Source organism: Pyxicephalus adspersus, chromosome 8 (assembly GCF_032062135.1).
Source record: "Pyxicephalus adspersus chromosome 8, UCB_Pads_2.0, whole genome shotgun sequence".
In the NCBI taxonomy this organism is placed as follows: Eukaryota; Metazoa; Chordata; class Amphibia; order Anura; family Pyxicephalidae; genus Pyxicephalus; species Pyxicephalus adspersus.
The window spans coordinates 56,859,462-56,877,635 of record NC_092865.1 but is presented as its reverse complement, the minus strand read 5'-3'; the positions used below and the strand labels follow the sequence as shown (position 1 = coordinate 56,877,635).

The 18,174-nt window shown below is 39.0% G+C and overlaps 1 protein-coding gene across 1 annotated transcript in view; it reads right to left on the bottom strand.

The window, feature by feature from the left end:
- Nucleotides 1-18,174, bottom strand: part of SUCLG2 (succinate-CoA ligase GDP-forming subunit beta) — a 100,922-nt gene that overhangs the window by 2,543 nt on the left and 80,205 nt on the right. The window contains exon 9 of the mRNA XM_072421213.1: nt 17,386-17,506. Coding sequence (XP_072277314.1) covers nt 17,386-17,506 — 121 coding nt within the window. The remainder of the gene's footprint in view (nt 1-17,385; nt 17,507-18,174) is intronic.

Sequence of the window (18,174 nt, the reverse complement as noted above, 5' to 3'; positions counted from 1 at the left end):
TGCTTTTATAATTCAAGTCCTGCTTAACAAATACTCACTAACAAGGAGTCATTTACCATATGCCACATTCAATCAGTGCTTTATTCACATCCCAACACAAGCAAATTAAAAGAGAATGACAACGCCTTGATTAGTTTTTTACTACCATTACTTAGTCATAAGTCTTCACGACTTATGGTGGCATACCACTGATGATACCTTCGTTACTAGGTTATGTTGATTTGCTGGGGCTAAACAAGGTCCAAAAAGCTAGTGGCATTCCATGCTTTGAACAGTGAGGATGGTGGTGCTTCCATAGCGGCAGCAGGGTTATATATATATATATATATATATATATAGTATGGGGTTGTTCTGGACCCTTTCAGTGCCTAAAGAGAAATTGTCACCTTGCATGGCAAAGAGGCATCACAGATCTACACCATAACCTGCGCTGACAGTGCCCATACAAAGTAATTGGATGCTATGCCTGGACACCAAAAAAGAAGCAGGTGGAATGCTCTTCCATATCTGGAAGCCCTCTGAGCCATTTCAATGGCTGTAGAGGAGAAAGAAGGAAATGGGGGTCCTGTCCAAAGGCATTGTTAGGAGTCAATCAGTAGACTTGGAGCTCTTTATCAGCGTAAACAACTTTCATTACAATAATACCAGGCAATCTGCTATAAAGGTTGTTTAGGGCCTTCCTGCTATAGGGTGACAAAACTTTACCTACGTCTTCCAAATGTTTCACTGATTTGCCATTCTCTAAAATGCCCCATGCTGACCCATGTTACACAGGCATGGACACTCCTGTCACCATCAGTAAAACCCATCATGAAAAATAATATATGGCAATTGCTGAATTGTGTCCTTGTAGACTGGAAACGGAGCTGGTTGCAAACAGACTAAAGCAGTTCAACGTTCTGTTACTGGTAGGATCACCATGAACATAAAAACCATGCCTGAGAAAAAAAATTCAGCCATCACTTGACTGGTAAGATGCAATAAATTACATTTTTGTTCCTGTAGATGTGCTTCAAATTTGTACCCCCCCCCAATCCCTAAATCTAAAACTAGATGTTCATTATGCATACTCCTTTTTAAAACTCAAAATCAGAATCCAGAATTCTCAAGAAGATTTAACACCTCTCTCCATAAGTCATTGTGGTTGATTTGCACCCATTAAAGCGTACTCATCGTCTTTCCATAAACAACGTAGAGCTGAAAACCGCACTTCAATCATACCTGTCTGCTTTCCTATTACTCTCCACAGCATTTGTTAAAAGCCAGAAGTCTGGGAGGAAGAAGGATGTGCGCGCTGCTCTTTCTCTCTCTCCCTCGTCTGCCGTTAGCCTGTGTGGAGTCTGCAATTAATGCCGATTTAATATTTTATAACTTTGATTCTGAGAGCTGCTGCTTGAGATGGAGCTAAAGGATGTTCTATTTTAATGTGGTGTAAAAAAAAGGTAAAATGCCATTCTAGGGAGCCAGTAATCGGGAAGCAGCTGCGCGGAGGGTGCAATCCACTAAAACGTATCTATTGATCCACTTATACTATGAAAAACATCTCGTTGTAAAGACAGAAAGCGACAACCAATGAACGGATAAAAATTCTTCAAAATAGTTTTGGACTGAATTAGAAGATAAAAGCAATCTACAAGCACTACTTTTACAAAAATGCCAGCAAAACTACAACCACTTTTTGTTTATATAAAAAACCTGGGGGTTCTCTTGTCTATCAGTCAGACTCACAGGGACAAATTTTATTAGATGTTTCCAGGTGCCCCTTTCCTATGCTGCTTGAAATACAATTTATAGCTATATTGTATATTCTGTGTGTGCACATATTGCCCTTTTATTAGCTACACCTTACTGGTACCGAAGTAGTCCTCATTAACGTTCAAAATTACCATAATTCTTCATGGCACAGATTCAACAAACATTCCTCAGGGATTTTAGTCCATATTGACATGACACCAATAAGCAACTGTGTGATGTTTATATGTTGCTGCAAAATTTAAGATCAAGATTTAGGTATGTCAAAAAATCTGTTAGTTCCTAAATACTGGTCCTATAGAGTAAATTTCCCTTTATTTCCTGTTCTATCAAACATCCTACACAAAGTATGAAGCTGCTATTTCTAAAATCGCCTAAAAAATAAACATTCACCTGCTGATGTGATAGGTTAACTTCACAACCTATTTTAACTCGGGGAAACCACTGAAATAACATTCTGGTCTTAGAAAACTCCTACTATAATTACATTCATTACTACATAACAGTATATTAGCATGGTGGTCAGAGTGCCTCTTACATTGATGTTGGTGGGAAGAATGTCATTCTTATACAGTGTTTAACCCAGACATTTTTTTAAGCTGGGTGTGAAGACATTGTAGAAGGTGGCAGGCCCTGTATCGTGATGGAAATCTTCAGTAACCAATTTAAAAACAAGCCAGGTGGATACTGAAAAGTGCCAGGTGGTGTGCCCGGCTAAAAGGGGCTGGGGAGAAAACAGCTAATAGATAGCCAAAAAGATGATTGGTGTCAATTAAAATGACCTTAGAGGCACACATTTATCATTTGCTCAATGAGCCCCTAGCAACCTCCCAGGTGAACCCCTGGGGTTCTACAAATTCCTGGTTGAGAAACACTGGGTTAAATTAACTCAAAGTTGCCCAGCTAAAAAGTAGGTGGATCAGCAGTTCAGAGTTCACTGATCGGCAATCTTGTTTCAGGTCAGCACCCCAGAGTACTGAAGCCAGTGAAGGCCAGGCAACTAGCATTCCTAAAATGGGGTAGGTAAGGGCAACCAGAATGGGGGAAGTTTTACAAATATGGAGCACATTCTCTGCAGTGCACATTCATGTACACTCTAATACCCAATGTTGTGGGTACCCCATCTACTTTGATAAAACTACGTACTGTATAGGCTTAGTTTCTATATACACCCTGTATATATTATATGGATAGATATGTGTGTGTAAAAATACTTGGCAGATTTTTTAGTGAAAGTCCCACCTGTTGAATGTTTACAGCATGCCAACAATGCAGATCAGAACACCCAGCTGTGCACCGAGCCATTTGGGTCCCCAGACCTCACTATTGCAGTGCACTTGGTCAGTGTGAGAAGCCTTACACAAACTAAAATAACATTTCCCCAGAAATCTTTTCTGTTTTTGGAGAGGTTTATTTCTGAGCAAGCATAAGAAACGCTATACAATGGCTGCTTACACAAGTGATGCCAGCTGGGCTTCCAAGAAACAAACAAGGAAACAAATGCAGAGCTGTGGCCACTGGGTGGTGTCAGAGAGCTGTACAAAGTTCAGGGATCGGGTTAAACATAAAAACCACAACATAAAAGGATTTGGCGCTGGATGAAAGCGGCACATAAATAATGGCTTTAACTGTTTCACTGATGATATAGCTTAGACAGGGCTGCCTAAACCCTCTCTGTGATTCTAATTAAATCATGTACATACATTTTTCCTAGGAAAACAAGCGGCTAACCACAAAAGGCTCTGCCAACAATAGATGCCCGGGTTTTTATTTATTCATATGATGCAAAGCTCAACAAATGCTATACCCTATTTCACCAAAATATTCATTTTCAGGGGGTTAATGTGATGATTGGTTGCCCCAGCATACTGTGCAGCAGTGCCCATTGCAAATTAAATACAGACTGTGCGTAAATGAATGGTACTGTCCATGGTGCTGACCCAAGTATCAAATAAGAAAATACTATATTAGCTTTTCTTGGCCTTTTTACCATTTAGGAATCCCTGAAATAGTTTTCTGGTTTAAGGAACCCCTGCAATAACTTCTATATTCACGGCTTACATTGTTGGCCATTGGGAAGAATGTCACTCTTATAAATAGCCAAAAGGTTCATTGGTGTCACTTAAACTGACCTGAGAGTTACAAATTGCTCATTGATCAAGGAACCCCTAACAACCTCTGGAGGAACCCTAAGGTTGCACAGAACCCTGAATCAGAAACACTGATTAATAGATTGCTAATACCAATAGGAAGACTTAGGGTCAAGTGAACCTGTTCTGGGAGATTCTAGGGCTGCCCATCTATGACTTCTGCAAAATGTTAATTGCCTGTCTGCTGTTTTTAAGTCCTGAGAGTTACACAGCCATGTCTAACAGAAACTTGATCTTTCCTTGCTGCAGTTTCACTTACAAGTCTCCTCCTCACCCTGCAACTATTTACTATATATACTATATAGCTCACTATGAGCTCACTTTGATCTACCTTCTATCAACATGCCCTTTGCACTGCAGCCAACCCAACTGGCTCCTTGTGATTGGCTCCTGGTGCTGTCTCCCCCCCCCCCAATCTTTAAACTTTGTTGTACAACTGGATTGCCTGCAGTTTATTTTTAAACCATTGTGTGCCATAATATAAGCTGCACCTCTTCATGTGAACATATTCTATCTCACAATGCATCAGACTGAATAAAAACTCTTCATGTTCTAACAGAAAATGCATATGTGCCAACAATGAAACAAACATTTTATTTTGAGAAATAATTTTAGGAGCCTGGCCTTGCACAGTGCACTGCCGGTAAGCACAGGCTGTCCAGGTGAAGTGTTTGTGATTTATAAAGGATAAGCAGTGTTTATAATTATTTTGCTCATCAGAAATGTTCACTTATGTCTGAGACAGCTTTCACTCAGTGTAAAACTACAATGTGAATACCCGGGAATCACTTTAGAAATGTGGCTCTAGGGCAAGCTATTTTTCCCAGAGCAAGTTGGATCTGGCTTACTTCTCAGTCTTACCCAATTGTACCCCAATCCTAAAGAACTTTATAATGCAGTGGGCAAGAACGCTACAAAAAAACACATGCAGAAAACAAGCAATTCCGATTGTCAGTCCAGAGCTGGCATTCTTTTATTATCCAGTCTGCAAGCAATGAGGTCAAAGGGAGGGCACCTCTGATGCTGGATTTTTGCACCAAAAAGGGAATTAAAATTTGTTCTGCATAAGTTTAGAAATAGGACAAAAACGGGTTAACTCCTTGCACTTCTTAATCCCATACCCAGAAACATCATTTTCTTCTGGAAACAAGTCCGGGACACAACAATCACCGTCACTCATAGTTTAGCAGGTGGCGGCAGCAGATATGGCCATCGGTAAGAAATGAAACAAGACAATAAGCTGTCAGGTATCTCCCTGTCACCTGAATATCAGTGTGAATTACAGAACCAAATAGGCTGGGAAAATGGGGAGAATTTAAATGGAAAAAAAGTTATTTGTCAAATTGAATAAGATTAGCAGATAGTATATAGGCTGCCAACAAAAATGTATTTTTCTGTTTCACCTTGTAGCAGTCTTACAAGTACAGAGCGAGGAAAAAAAAACAAACGTTTTAGAACGCTAAACCCCAAAACAGATTTTAAAAAAATGATACAAAATCTCTGAATGAATACATCAGTGAACGTACGTTTCTATGCAAGCAAAATGAAATTACCTGAATTTGACCCTTAATGTGGAATTTAGGTTCTTCTGGCATCAGGTAGGAGGCTTTATTGCAGAAAGAGACAGGTGATGCCCCTTCTGAAATAGGTATTTTAACCTGCCTGATTCACTGAGTTGCAGGATACCCAGCATATCCCGGCTTTCCTTGCGGGAGCCCAAGACTGAGTGAACCCCCACACACACACCTGTGCTGGGAGTGACATTAATTAGACCGGCCAATCGAAATAGGGAAGAGAAGAAGGAAAAAGAATATAGCATTCGCAATGGAATGGGGACAGGTGAGTATCCACCGGGTTTAGTTCCAAGTCTTCATAAAGTAAAGCTCAGACTTGTGCCAATGAAGAACAAGCTGAAAGGTGGAAAGAAAAGACAAAAAAGGGCTCATTGTAGGGCTGCTTCTTTTATTGTTTAGCTACTGGCCAGGTAAAAGGACAAGATCAGTAAGAGCCCATTTAGCCCAGTTGGTTCGTGTGCAGAGAATGACACTGGAATGATCTAACATGTATCGTGTTACTGGAATGGAATGTATTAGCACTAGAGGGCATATTTAATAATTGAGAGTGCATAGCAATGAATAGCTCCATTTATAAAAATAGGGCCATTGTGTTTTCTGAGCAGATTATTACAGAGATCTTGTTAAAGCAGACAAACTTAGAAAAACTAAAAATCGCAGGGAGGAGGAGCTGATTGACAAAAGAAAAATGCTTTTGTCAAATAAAAACTAAATAAGCCCTGGCTCTTGGTGACTTTTTGTTTTAGCACTACACAGAACAATATATGCGTCATGTAAAGTACAGCTTGGCAACACTGAACACAGAGCCAACCACTGGAGACAATGTAACACCTGCGCATACCGAGGACATACATCATTAGTGGCTATCCTATGGTCGATGATTCTTCTCGTCTTCTCAGAAGATCAAAGTGGAACTGTTTGAGAAGATTTTGCCTTTATAGAAAACAGCAAAGACATATTCTTGACCTGTCACCATTGAAGGGTGGCTGCACATGGATAAGTATGGGCCACAATTGGTAAGTATGCTGTAAACAATTGCTGATTATAGCAGAAGCTCATTACCCGGCAACTAGTTTAGTTCTTGAATAAATGGAGCAAAGAAAGCTCTACGTTTGGAGGAGAACTGGCAATAGGGCAATAACAGATGACACGGCCAATCTGTATTCAAGATTAAAAAGCTTTTTCTGCTGAGTTTACAGCACACTTACCATCATAGTGTAAGATATATATATATATACATACACACATACAGGACTTACATATAATATAGTTTTTATTTACATGTCCAAAAACACTTTACACACGTTAGAAGGTATATAAAACATATAACAATGTCATTCCATAAGTAATGTGTTCCTCTAAGCGTGTCGCATATTTTGCTTCTTTAGGAGAAACACCATATAGTGGTGACAATGCTAAAATTCTAAGGGTAACAACTCTGCTCAGTCAAAATACCATAGAATCTGCAATGTCTCTTATAGAGAAAAAGTTTTGGGGACATGAAAGTGTATGAAAGACACTTTGCCCAAAAAGTAGCCAAGTTGCTTAAATTTTCCCTCTGCTATCTGCAAAGATGAGAACAATCTCATAGTGTTTCTCCTGATGAAGCAAAATAGGTGAAACGCGTAGAGGAACACATTACTTATAACAATTAAAATTGTTTTATATACCTTGTAATGTGGAAAGTGTTTTTGGATATGTAAAATCAAACATGTGTTTTTATCTTATGTACCTTAAAAGTCCCATAATGTCTTAAAAGTATTGTTAATGAAGAGGATGTATTACTGATGTGACCTGGATTTTGTGTACCAAGTGAAAGACAAATAGATAACATTTTTATTACATAGTATATATACATATTTGAACATAGTAAGCTGGTAAGTTTAGACAGAACAAGGCAACTTGTGTTACATTCAGGGTGACTAAATAAAAATAAATTTACCATACATAAGGAAGGTCACTGTCATACCTATTCACTATACATGGATTGAACATGCATTCTCAACGTACAGGTGACTGCAAAAGTTCTGATAACCAGAAACACACATGATATTATTCTGTCATATAACACACCGATATTGCACAGAAAATACAAGCAGAGTCGTATCTCTAAATCCATGCTACATGGCCTATGATTTAGAGCCCTTTCTTCTTCTATCCCTCCTATCTCCCTGTGCATGGAGAGTGACACATTCATTTGCTGGGATTAGGGAATTATATTACTCCCTGATAAGGAATATCTGGACACCTTACTGCCCATATTGCAATACCAATAAAGAAGATCATAGCTTACCTGCTATTTTATTTTATTAAAGTGACATTTGTAGGAAATCATTCCGGTGATAAAGGGCTCTGCTCTGTTATCAGAGTATCAAAATCAAAAAGCCAAACTAAAGAACTGCTCTGCTAACAATTTACTGAAGGCTTCACATGCAGGATCGGAGTAGTAGAATGCTTAGTAGTCCCCAGAAAATGTAAAACATTCCTTTTGTAGGATACTTCTTTCAGATGGTAAAGATGTCTATAGGAAAGGGGTAATAATATTCTAGCCTTGTCAGAATCAATTGTTGGGGCAGTATGTAATGACTGGTAGGACCCACTGAGGTATTTTTTACAAAAATTTGGTGTGCACACTTTGGGGAACTCAAAGTGGACCCCGAGTGAAAAAGAAAAGATTTGTTATCTTATACGAAATATGGGAAATATAAGGAAATGGTAATACTACCAACACGCAGTACCTTATTTCTGTAGTGCACTCCAGGACATGTGACTGTGCTTTGTTGCTCTTGGGTCACAAATTTTTAAATGTATACTTGCAGGGTAAGAACATTCAGGGTATGGGCACCTCTTCCTGCTAACCTCAAAAGAGTTGGAGTTAATTTGGCGTTGTCACCACCGTGCTTGTTCACTGTTCTCCTTGCTGGAAAGGAATCAGTACCTGATGACCTGCAGTGCAAGGGTGTTCCTGCTTTTGATTATTTCTATATGCAGACTTGTGATTCTTTTAACACTTCTTCTGCTACATGTTTCCCCAGCAGTCGACGGTAGCATTTCTGATATATGGAAGTAAAGCCCTGCTACCCAACCATGATATTCCATCTGCACACAAAGACAATTGCAACCCATATGCAACCCCAGACACTTATGATTTGTAATATGATTTAGTGTGAAGTGACATGTTTAAAATGTCACTATGTTGTCTTAAGTGAGAAACCCTGCGTGGGCCTGAAATGTTGAACATTTTGTGACTTTTGTGTGTGCTTTTATAATAAAGCAAGAATCTTGTACTTTGGAGAGCTGGTGACTTCTGTTTTCATAGGTTCTATAAGGCGCCATCCATGGTTGTCACTCACTTCAAGCACCCCTCCGTTTTTACAAGATCTGTTTGCTGTAAAGAGTGCATTCCTATTACGGACACTTTAAAATGTATCTCTAGGCGGAATCTTTTTTTGGGATAGAGTAATCTGTCTGTCCCCACTGGGGAGATACCCTGTTCCATTTGTTTTAGTGACCATTGCAACTGCAAAAGGTGAATTCCAAAACATTAAAATTTTCTCCAAAATCAGCTTCCAATGGGGACACCTGTCTAAGTGGGGAACTTTTCACTCCTGTTGTGTCTCTGAAACAGGAACTAAAGGAAAACTTTGCCACTGATTCAGAAAACAATCAGCCAAACTTAAAAAAAAAAAAAACTTTTGATCATACAAACACTTTATTTTATTGAAAAGACAATTCTGACTGGCTGCTATGGGTAAAACATTTTCTTGTCTGATGTTTTGGGACCAATAACGGCACCCTTCCTGTTTAGAACAAAAGATATGATTTCACAAAGCAAACCCTAGACAACTGTATTGTAATAGAAATAAAAGCCTTATCGCTAATTTTAATTCTGAGTGTTCCATAACAAAACCTCTTAAATCCCAGCCTCAGCTGGGGGTCATCGTCTTCATTAGTCAAGTAAATATATGCAATTAGAAAGTTACCATGTTCAAAGGGGCTGGTAATCCGTCCCTCATCCCCAGATCAAACAGCCTGTAATTATTATACAGACAGTAACAAAGATTTGCTCATGAAATCCCACTAAATCAAGGCAGATTTGACTGATTACAACTTTGTTCATCAGGACATTTTGTAATTCACTGAAAGAGGACAAAAATGATTAATCTGCTTCAGAATCAATGTCCTGAGATAGCCGAGATTGTTATTAGCGAGAAAATCTCAGACTTCTTTTAAAGGGAAATGATAATGGTTTAGGGCCTGATTCCATAGTCTTCATTTCCTTAGTTATCAGAAAGTCACAAAGTGGGAGGCTGCAGCAGAGGCTAATCTGTGCTCCACATTGATGAAAACAGCCACAAACTGCACAGACATAGGGTATATGTTTGTGTAATGACTAAAAAAAAGTAAGGATGTTTACCTTGGATGATGGCAAAACAGAGATGGCATCACATCATCCATTTTAGAAGTAGTACTGCTATAAATCTTACCTTATATGGTAAAAAATGTTTTTAAATAATTTTATATAAATAAACCATTACCCAGCCTATGTGGATTATCCAGTAACCCCCTCATGTGGTCAGTGCCGAGCCTTTGTATAATGATCCATCAGTGACCAATCCCCCATGCCTGTGTGCAACCCCCCCCCCCCCAATGGCTAATCCCCAAGGCTTTGTGCAACCCCCCCCTCCCACCATTACCAATTTCCAGACCTATGTGCAACCCCTCCAGTGGCCAATCCCCAACCTGTTGCCAATTACCACGCCTGTGTCTAGCCCCCCCCCCCAGTGGCCAACCAAGCCTGTGCACTTAACCATCAGTGGTCAACCAGATTATGCATAGTAATCCACCATTGGACAATTACCAGTCTTTGTGCATTAACACCACAGTGGCCAGTCACCAGCCTATCTGCATTACCCTCCAATAAGCCACCACCCAGTATGCTTACCTCCTCAATGGCCAGTCCACAGCCTATGTACTTTAACCCATCAGTGGCCAAGTAAAAACACATGTTAAAGCTTATATGGTGTTTGAGTGACTGGGTTTACATATGTTTTAGGGTAAAAGACTAAATGTCTGATTTTTCTACACAAGCTATTTAAAGCAAAAGGCAGTCAAATACATAGCTTTTCACTGTACATATTAACTTTCCTGCCTAAAGTTTTTGTTTAAAGCTGATGCATCCACTACAGATGGCTTGTTTAATTAGAAAGATTTACCGAATGAGGAGTTACTGGCAAAGTGTGCCCATATTATATCACAAAGAGTCCCACATAGTAGACATCCTAAAACATCTCAGCAGCTGCAGAGGAAACCTCCTGTGTCTCATACTTTCAGAACAGAAGCAGGTATAAATGCACAATAAAGGCTTCTAAAATCTTTTCTAAATATGAGACTTTTTGCTTACTTTCATGTAGGGAATAAGAGAAAATAATTGGACAGCAAGAACAAATATAAAACCTATCACTCATAAAAGGCTGCAGGAGGGGCTAATCTATGTTAGACATTTGCGAACAAATATGCCAAGATTAACACTATTAGGCCATTTCTAGGCAACCATCTGTTGACCTTGGATATTGGATGAGAAAGATGGTACTGTCCTTTTAGATAGCAGAAGTCATTCTCAGAAGTTATACTGTGATTTCTGGGAAGTAAAACAATACCGCTAAGGGGAACATTTATAAAGGAGTGTGGATTTCGCTGTCAGATCACTATGCTTTGCTGAGTACACCGATTCTGCCCTATTTATACCAAGTAGAAAGAGCTCTGTGATTGGATGAGAGCCCAGTCATGTGACTGTGATAGTCCATACAACAAGGCTCTATTTCAATCAGTGAGTACGTTCTGTTTCATTCATGATATGTGAGACTTTTTTTTTCAATGCACAAAGAACTCTTATTGAAATTAAATAGTAATAGTTTCATAATCCAAAGAGGTATACATCTTTCAAGCATACTTTAATAAGTGTTACACATAGCATTGTGCACTTTTTATTGTAATATACACCTACTGCTGGGTGAACCTTATAGGCAATAGTTATACAATAATATAAATTTTAACACTGCCCATACATGAGGATACTCATACATGAGGATACTGTCAGCTTTCCTGGCTGTACTAATGTCTGCCTTTTTTTCTGCAGGCAAACACGGGGAGAAATAAAAATCAACCTTGTGAGATTTCACACAATAAACTGCAGCTGGCATGCTAAAATCTCCCAAGGACAACATGCACATTTTATATCTGCTATACAGAGCTCAAACAACAATACTGCAGCTGCCATCTTCGTCTTTGTTGTGCCTTTATAGTTGGCTGTTTGAAGAAGGCAGCTCTGGGCTAGAACGCAGTTGCGAGGAGACTTTAAAATGCCTTTGTGTCAGTTGGCTTGTCTGTATCTCCATAACAGAGATTCAATTGCTTGAAGCATCCAGTGTGGACTGGAATATCAGGGGAGGAAAAGTCATAAGGGGACTGGAGTCCATTCATAAAAATGGGATGAAAAGAAAACCATATAGCCAAAATTTGGATTTTATATTCTAGCCTGCACCAGAAACATACAGCTGGAACTTTTGTTACTATGGGTTTTTATGGGCATCATATGAGGAACTAATAGGAAAAGCAAGCTGGGAAAAAGCTATACCAATTCTGGCTATAGAAATCAACATATGAAATACATAAAAAAAACTCCTTTTGCAATTGTGTACAGTAGAGATCTACTTTTTACTGCCATTCAGAGATAATCTGGATCAGAGCATCTTCAAAACCACAGATCTGGGGAGGTGTTCCCAGTTTGGAAGGGTTAGTACCTAGCAAAAGATGTCCAATGAGGAACAACTAGAACTCTATCCATATTCCCCCGTTGCTGCTTGCCTTTATCCATGTTCAGGGTTCCTCTGCCTGTTACCATCATTCAACCCTGTTCTGGGTTTCTCTGCTGCCATCATGTTTATATATTTGCATTTGGGTGCAGAACCCAGAACAAAGCTAAATAAAAGCAGCAGTGGGGGACATGGGGAACATGCAAGCAGTACTGGGACAAGGTCCTTAGGTACCCAAGGCCACATCTTCTGTCTAGCCCTTAGTCCGTCCCAGAAGCAGTTGAACAGAGGAAATCTGACCGCTGGAATAGAGAGTAGCTATGCCAATGCTCCTGCAGCATACTCTGCATTACAGGGGCACTCACACTGCGGGACAGGCATGTTCTGCAAGGCTGATCCAAATATTAAATGGTCTTGTAATAAAATGGGCCTTTGGGGCCAAAATCTCAGTTTATTTGAGGGTAAAGTAATGATAGTAAGTGTATACCAACCCCTATAGAAGGTGGGAACTTCTTAAAGACTTTCTATTTTAGGGCATTTTAAGACTTTTGGTGTAAAACAAAGTGTCCGGCAGCTCCTGGTAGGCCTTCTTGATTACAGAAAACCACACTTTGTTATGGGGGGGCATCCTAAAGTCTGATAGGAAACAGGGCTGACTAAACAGCTTGAGATTTTAATGAAGTGGAGTTGGAGTTGTCAACTCACTAGTTTAATGACACACAATGTGTCACACAAGTTTAATGAATTTCTGCTACTTTTTTTATACTAGCATTGTTTTTAAAGATTGCAAAAACATGGTGAAATGTGCATTTACTTTAGAATTGTACTGAATATGTTGTTTTATTTTGCCTAGACAACTATTAAGTGTGTGCTTAAAATATAAAGAAGCAACATTTAAAAGTGAAAAAATCTGGAACAACTTTGTTCTAAAATTAAACACAGTCTGGCTTTTTTGATAAGGTCGGGGAAGAAAAAAACTGTAACCTATAGCAGCCGCACGCTGCTCCATCAAATTAGCAGAACAAAGAAAGATGATTGTGATTGGCTGGTTTGGAGTATCACACTCTGCACATTATTCTCTGCCTAATGACATAATCCTATTAGTACATAATAATGTGATCTGAGCGCCAAGCTTTTCCATTGCATTGAAATATCAATAGCTTACATTTATTCATGATCAGAATACTTTTTGCACGGTTCGCAGAATATGAACTGTGTTTACTTTTGGAACATTCAGTACAAACTTTTGCCTGCGATCTGCTTTGCTTACGTTGCACCTGTCACCGTGAATTACCATTTTCTGATGCATGAGTACACAAACAATCCTACCTATACACTGCAAAGGAATAATTATAGCATTTTTTTTAATCCCATTATTTTTTCCTCCCTCCAGAATATTTCATATTTGCTTTTGGAGTCAGAAAAAATAAAGGGTAAAAGTACAGATATGACAAGCATACCAGCAATGTAGAGACAAAGAAAAACTACCAGTCATTATAAAGGGGGCCTGTCAGAACAGGAATATAGTAGACACAAATGTCAATACATTTCATAAAGTACAAGGATTTAAACTTTTATATTTTCCTCTCTTCCTAATCCCTAAATATCAACACTAAACCTCCTTTATTTGCTTCCTTTTTGTCAGTAAAAATACCATAGAAGAATTAGGTTATATAAAAGTGTAAACCTGTTGACTGTTGCCAGAAATCCAATGACGTGCTGCGCACTCTGTGGTGTTATTAGAAAATGTTTTAGTACTACAGTGTACTTCTGCTTATATATTATAAGTGTTCTGTAGTTCCACTTTTTGTCTTGAAGTGACAACATTGTTCTTCTCTAGATATAGTAAGATGAGTGAGGATTGTCACTCTAGGACAGGTGTGTTACTGTCAGACAAAAACCCTAAGAAAGTAAATAGAGGCAAGGACTGCCATTTTGTTCCAGGATTTAAATGGTAAATACTTTTATTACCTACTGATACAGAACAAATATGAAGGGTGGGAGCTCCCGATTTGGAAGCTGAATATTTCCTGGGTCAGTTACGCAAGGTAAAGGATAACCTGCCCTGCAAGCTTGCATCTATAATAATGTCATTAGTGGAAGTTAACTGTGCTCCAACACTGCTCCCATTTAACTATATAGAGAAGCTGGATAGCACTACGTGCAAGCATTTGCATGAGTCTGCGTTGCAGTAGAGTTGTAGCACAGTTTCTGAAAGTGACAGGTCACCCATGGCTGTACGGTTGCTTCTACTCCCTTGGAGGAACAACCCCACTGCCACTGCAAACACAACAAATCCAAACATGTTGACCTACAGTACACTTTGACAGCCCTGGGCGCATAGCAGAAGTTTACTATGTCCCTTGAAAACCAGACTGTTTAGCTGCTCCCATCACAAGTCTGAAAGGGATCCAAGTGGTACCAAAACTACATAATGTGATGCCTTTGCTGAACAATCTATTTCCCTTGCCTATTAGTAGGCAATCTCAATATGTAAGAAAAAGGGAGGGAACCCCCACATATAAAAATCCTATGTACCATATAGCAGTTGGTGCAAAGAGCTAATCAGTTGTGCTGCAAGAGGGCAAAGATCTGTAGATCCTACTGAAGGCCTGTGTTACAAACAACGTAATAGACACAAATATCTTAGTAAAACAACTCCCATACATGTATTTATTCTAGTTTAGCTTAAAATATTCACCTTGGGGAATATTGAGCTCCTTATCTACTGGACAAAGCACCTCCCAATTCTTTAACCAGGTTCACTGACCACAAAAGACTGATGGATGATCTCATTGACAACCAAGATAAATTAATTTAATGATGGGTAAAGCTCTCTGAGGCCACTTCTAAAAACAAATATGTATTTATAAATAATAGGGATCACCTAAACATCAGCAGATGGATAGGTAATCGGGAACATATACTTACTAGAAGCTCGTGTGGTGATTAATGTGAAGACACACTAAGCTATTCTCTTTAATCTGGCAGAAACATACACTTAGAGAATTTTACGACTAAGCTTTGAGGAATAATTTTGTGCTCTGTTTTGCTGACATATTTTGATAGCTTTGTGACAGCAAATTAATGTTCTTTTTAAACAGGGTGATTACACGCTAAAAGTACTAATGTTTAGTGAAACCTTGAAAGGTTTCACAGCTCATTTCTCTCTCTCTCTCTCTCTCTCTCTCTCTCTCCTTCCTTTAAATTACACTACAAAAGGCAGAAAGCTTATGAAATCTAGACACACATTTGCCTCTGGGATGTAGTAAAAAAAAGAAAAAAAAAAAGAGGACGTGTTCTTCTGTGCTATGACGAGGACAAAATGAACTGACATTATAGACGGATTGCATTTTTTGTGCGTCAGGTTTTGAGGGCCAAATGACAGGTGGATTGAAGAAGTGACTTAAAGAGAATATATAACCAAATTTAGGCAGTGCTAAGAAAAAGGAGGTCTGTTTAGAAAAAAAAAAAAAAAAAAAAGATATGTTGATAGGCTGAGAATGCCAGGCATTAAAAGTTATCAGGTTAGGGCAAAAAGGAATGCCAGGTAAAATTTAGAATGATTCTGTCAGCTGTGAAGGCAGCGCAGGAAGGATGAAAAGTGTTCTGAAGTCAGTCTACTTAGTAAACTTGAGACAAGCAGCTGAATACAGTTGAAATATATAAGAGAGCTGTTTTAAAAGCCAAAGATTTATAATTCTGTTCATCCAGGCTTTACATGCCCCCAGCCAGACAGCATGGTCTGTTTGCTGACCTTACTTTTCTATGCTGCAGTTTAAGAGGTACAGTATGGTCAGGGTGCTGCATTGTGACTGGCTGGACAATTAAAGAACAGAACACTGATGAGGTCATCCTTCTGTCAGCATTTCCTAGTGTTAGTTACACAGCGTAGTTGTGCAATGTGTAGAACTTGATTAACTTTCCTCTCCAAGTCTGGGATTTAAGGGAAGTTTAGATACTATACTACTCACATATAAAAAATATTGTTAAGGAGTTATTAATTAGCTAACTGCATTAGCAGAATATTTTATCAGCCCCTAGTATAGTTTAAAACAAGGCTAACAAGTGAAATTTCGGTAATAGGTGTCTGGTGGACAAAATCAACTGCTGGCTTTTTATACTACTTAGGTAATCCTGCAACAAAACCTTCAAAACTACTTGGAGGTGTTCATATTTCTCCTAAAGCATTTCCATGATATAAAATTACAAAAAAACAGCAGGGACAGTGGGTAGCCCATGGAGTGGCCTACATGGGTATGCGCCTGAGAGGTTGTTCAGGTGATAGAAACAATGATTGCTAGCCTTGATGCCAAGGATGGTCGCTCTCTTTCTAGCCTCCCCAGCTATCCCAGCCGCTGTGCGGATTCCTAATGACCTAGCGTTTCAAACTTACTACACAGCTCACTACCTCCCCTATTCAATCTCTACTTGTGGCTGCAGGTGCGACATTACATACAGTGTCTCAACCATGGGCATGTGTCATGGATGTTAGCAAACTGTAACCTCACTGCCACCCATCTGAAGTAGCTCTTCAGCTTTCACATCCTGCATGAAGAAACTTCAGTAGAACACAAATGTGGGACTCTCGGAGTTCCCAGGATATCATTAGGAGTCTGATGTCCCAATCACTTAGATGCTGTAGGCAGAATCTGCATGGCAAGTATAATTTTAGCTTTTTCCCTTTGCATTTTTGTGCATGATCTGCTTTAACCCCCAACCTCCTGCATGTCTCCATTGCAGGGACCACAGACTGGCAGGACCTCCAAATTAATTGCTAAAGAAAATAGCTCACTTTAAAACCTTTCTTTAACAGAACGCCAGGTTTTAAAACAGGCCTCTTTGGTTGAAATCACTAGTCAGCGTATATTGATTTTTTGTTGTATGAAATTTCTATGAGCTCCAATACTTGTTAGAGATGTCAAAATAAACCAGCTGTGAAACTGCTAGCAACCAGATGGGTCCTGTTACATTGAAATTGTGTGCAGGGCTCCTACTAGCCAATACAAAAAAAAATGGCAATCTAAGCAAAAAAAAAAAAAATGTTCAGATTGGTTGTTCACAAATTTGTATAATTTTCTGCAAATGATTTACCTTCAAGTCTGACAATCAGTGGCACCTTAAGTTCAAGCTCACGGCAAGCCTTTGTGATACCGTTGGCAATAATAGCGCAGTTTACAATTCCTCCAAAAATGTTAATGAGGATGGCTTCAACCTGAAAGAAAGAAGAAAACTTATGTAAAAAAAAGGATTAAAACAGCCGTTAGGGGTAAAACAAATAAATAGCACAGAAAATATGGCAACAATTAATCAAAGTAGCTCAAATAGGTGCTTCAGAAAAGCTTTTATATGGCTACCAATAGCCGACGTATAAATATAATCTACAAATGTTTTGCCAATTTCGGAAGGTGGAAGAACTGCTAACATGGAATTAGCTGATCTCTTAAGTAAGATATCTGAGAATAATTGGTTGACCAACCCTGCCTTGTTTTATCACTAATACAAGTAGAAGCTCTGCCAAGCCACCCTGTGAATCCCTATGACAGATAATGAATCTAAAAATTGAGGCACAAACAAAGATGACTTAGATCTGCCCAACATTGCCATATTGAAAAGAAGGAAGGTCTAATTCCACTACATCCAGGAGTATTCATATATACTCGAAAAGAAATTTGTTATGACAGCAAGAGTTTGTTACACACTTTACATGGACACAGCACCATCTACTTGTATGACCCGAGCATAAACTGAGCTTAATTTTGTAATGACATTTATTGGGGAAAAAGGCTGTTATACTGTATGCATAGCTCAGTGTAAATTATAGAATAAATGTCAAACCGGCAGGTAAGTTTATTGCAGAGGGGATATCTCCTGTTCCTTCTG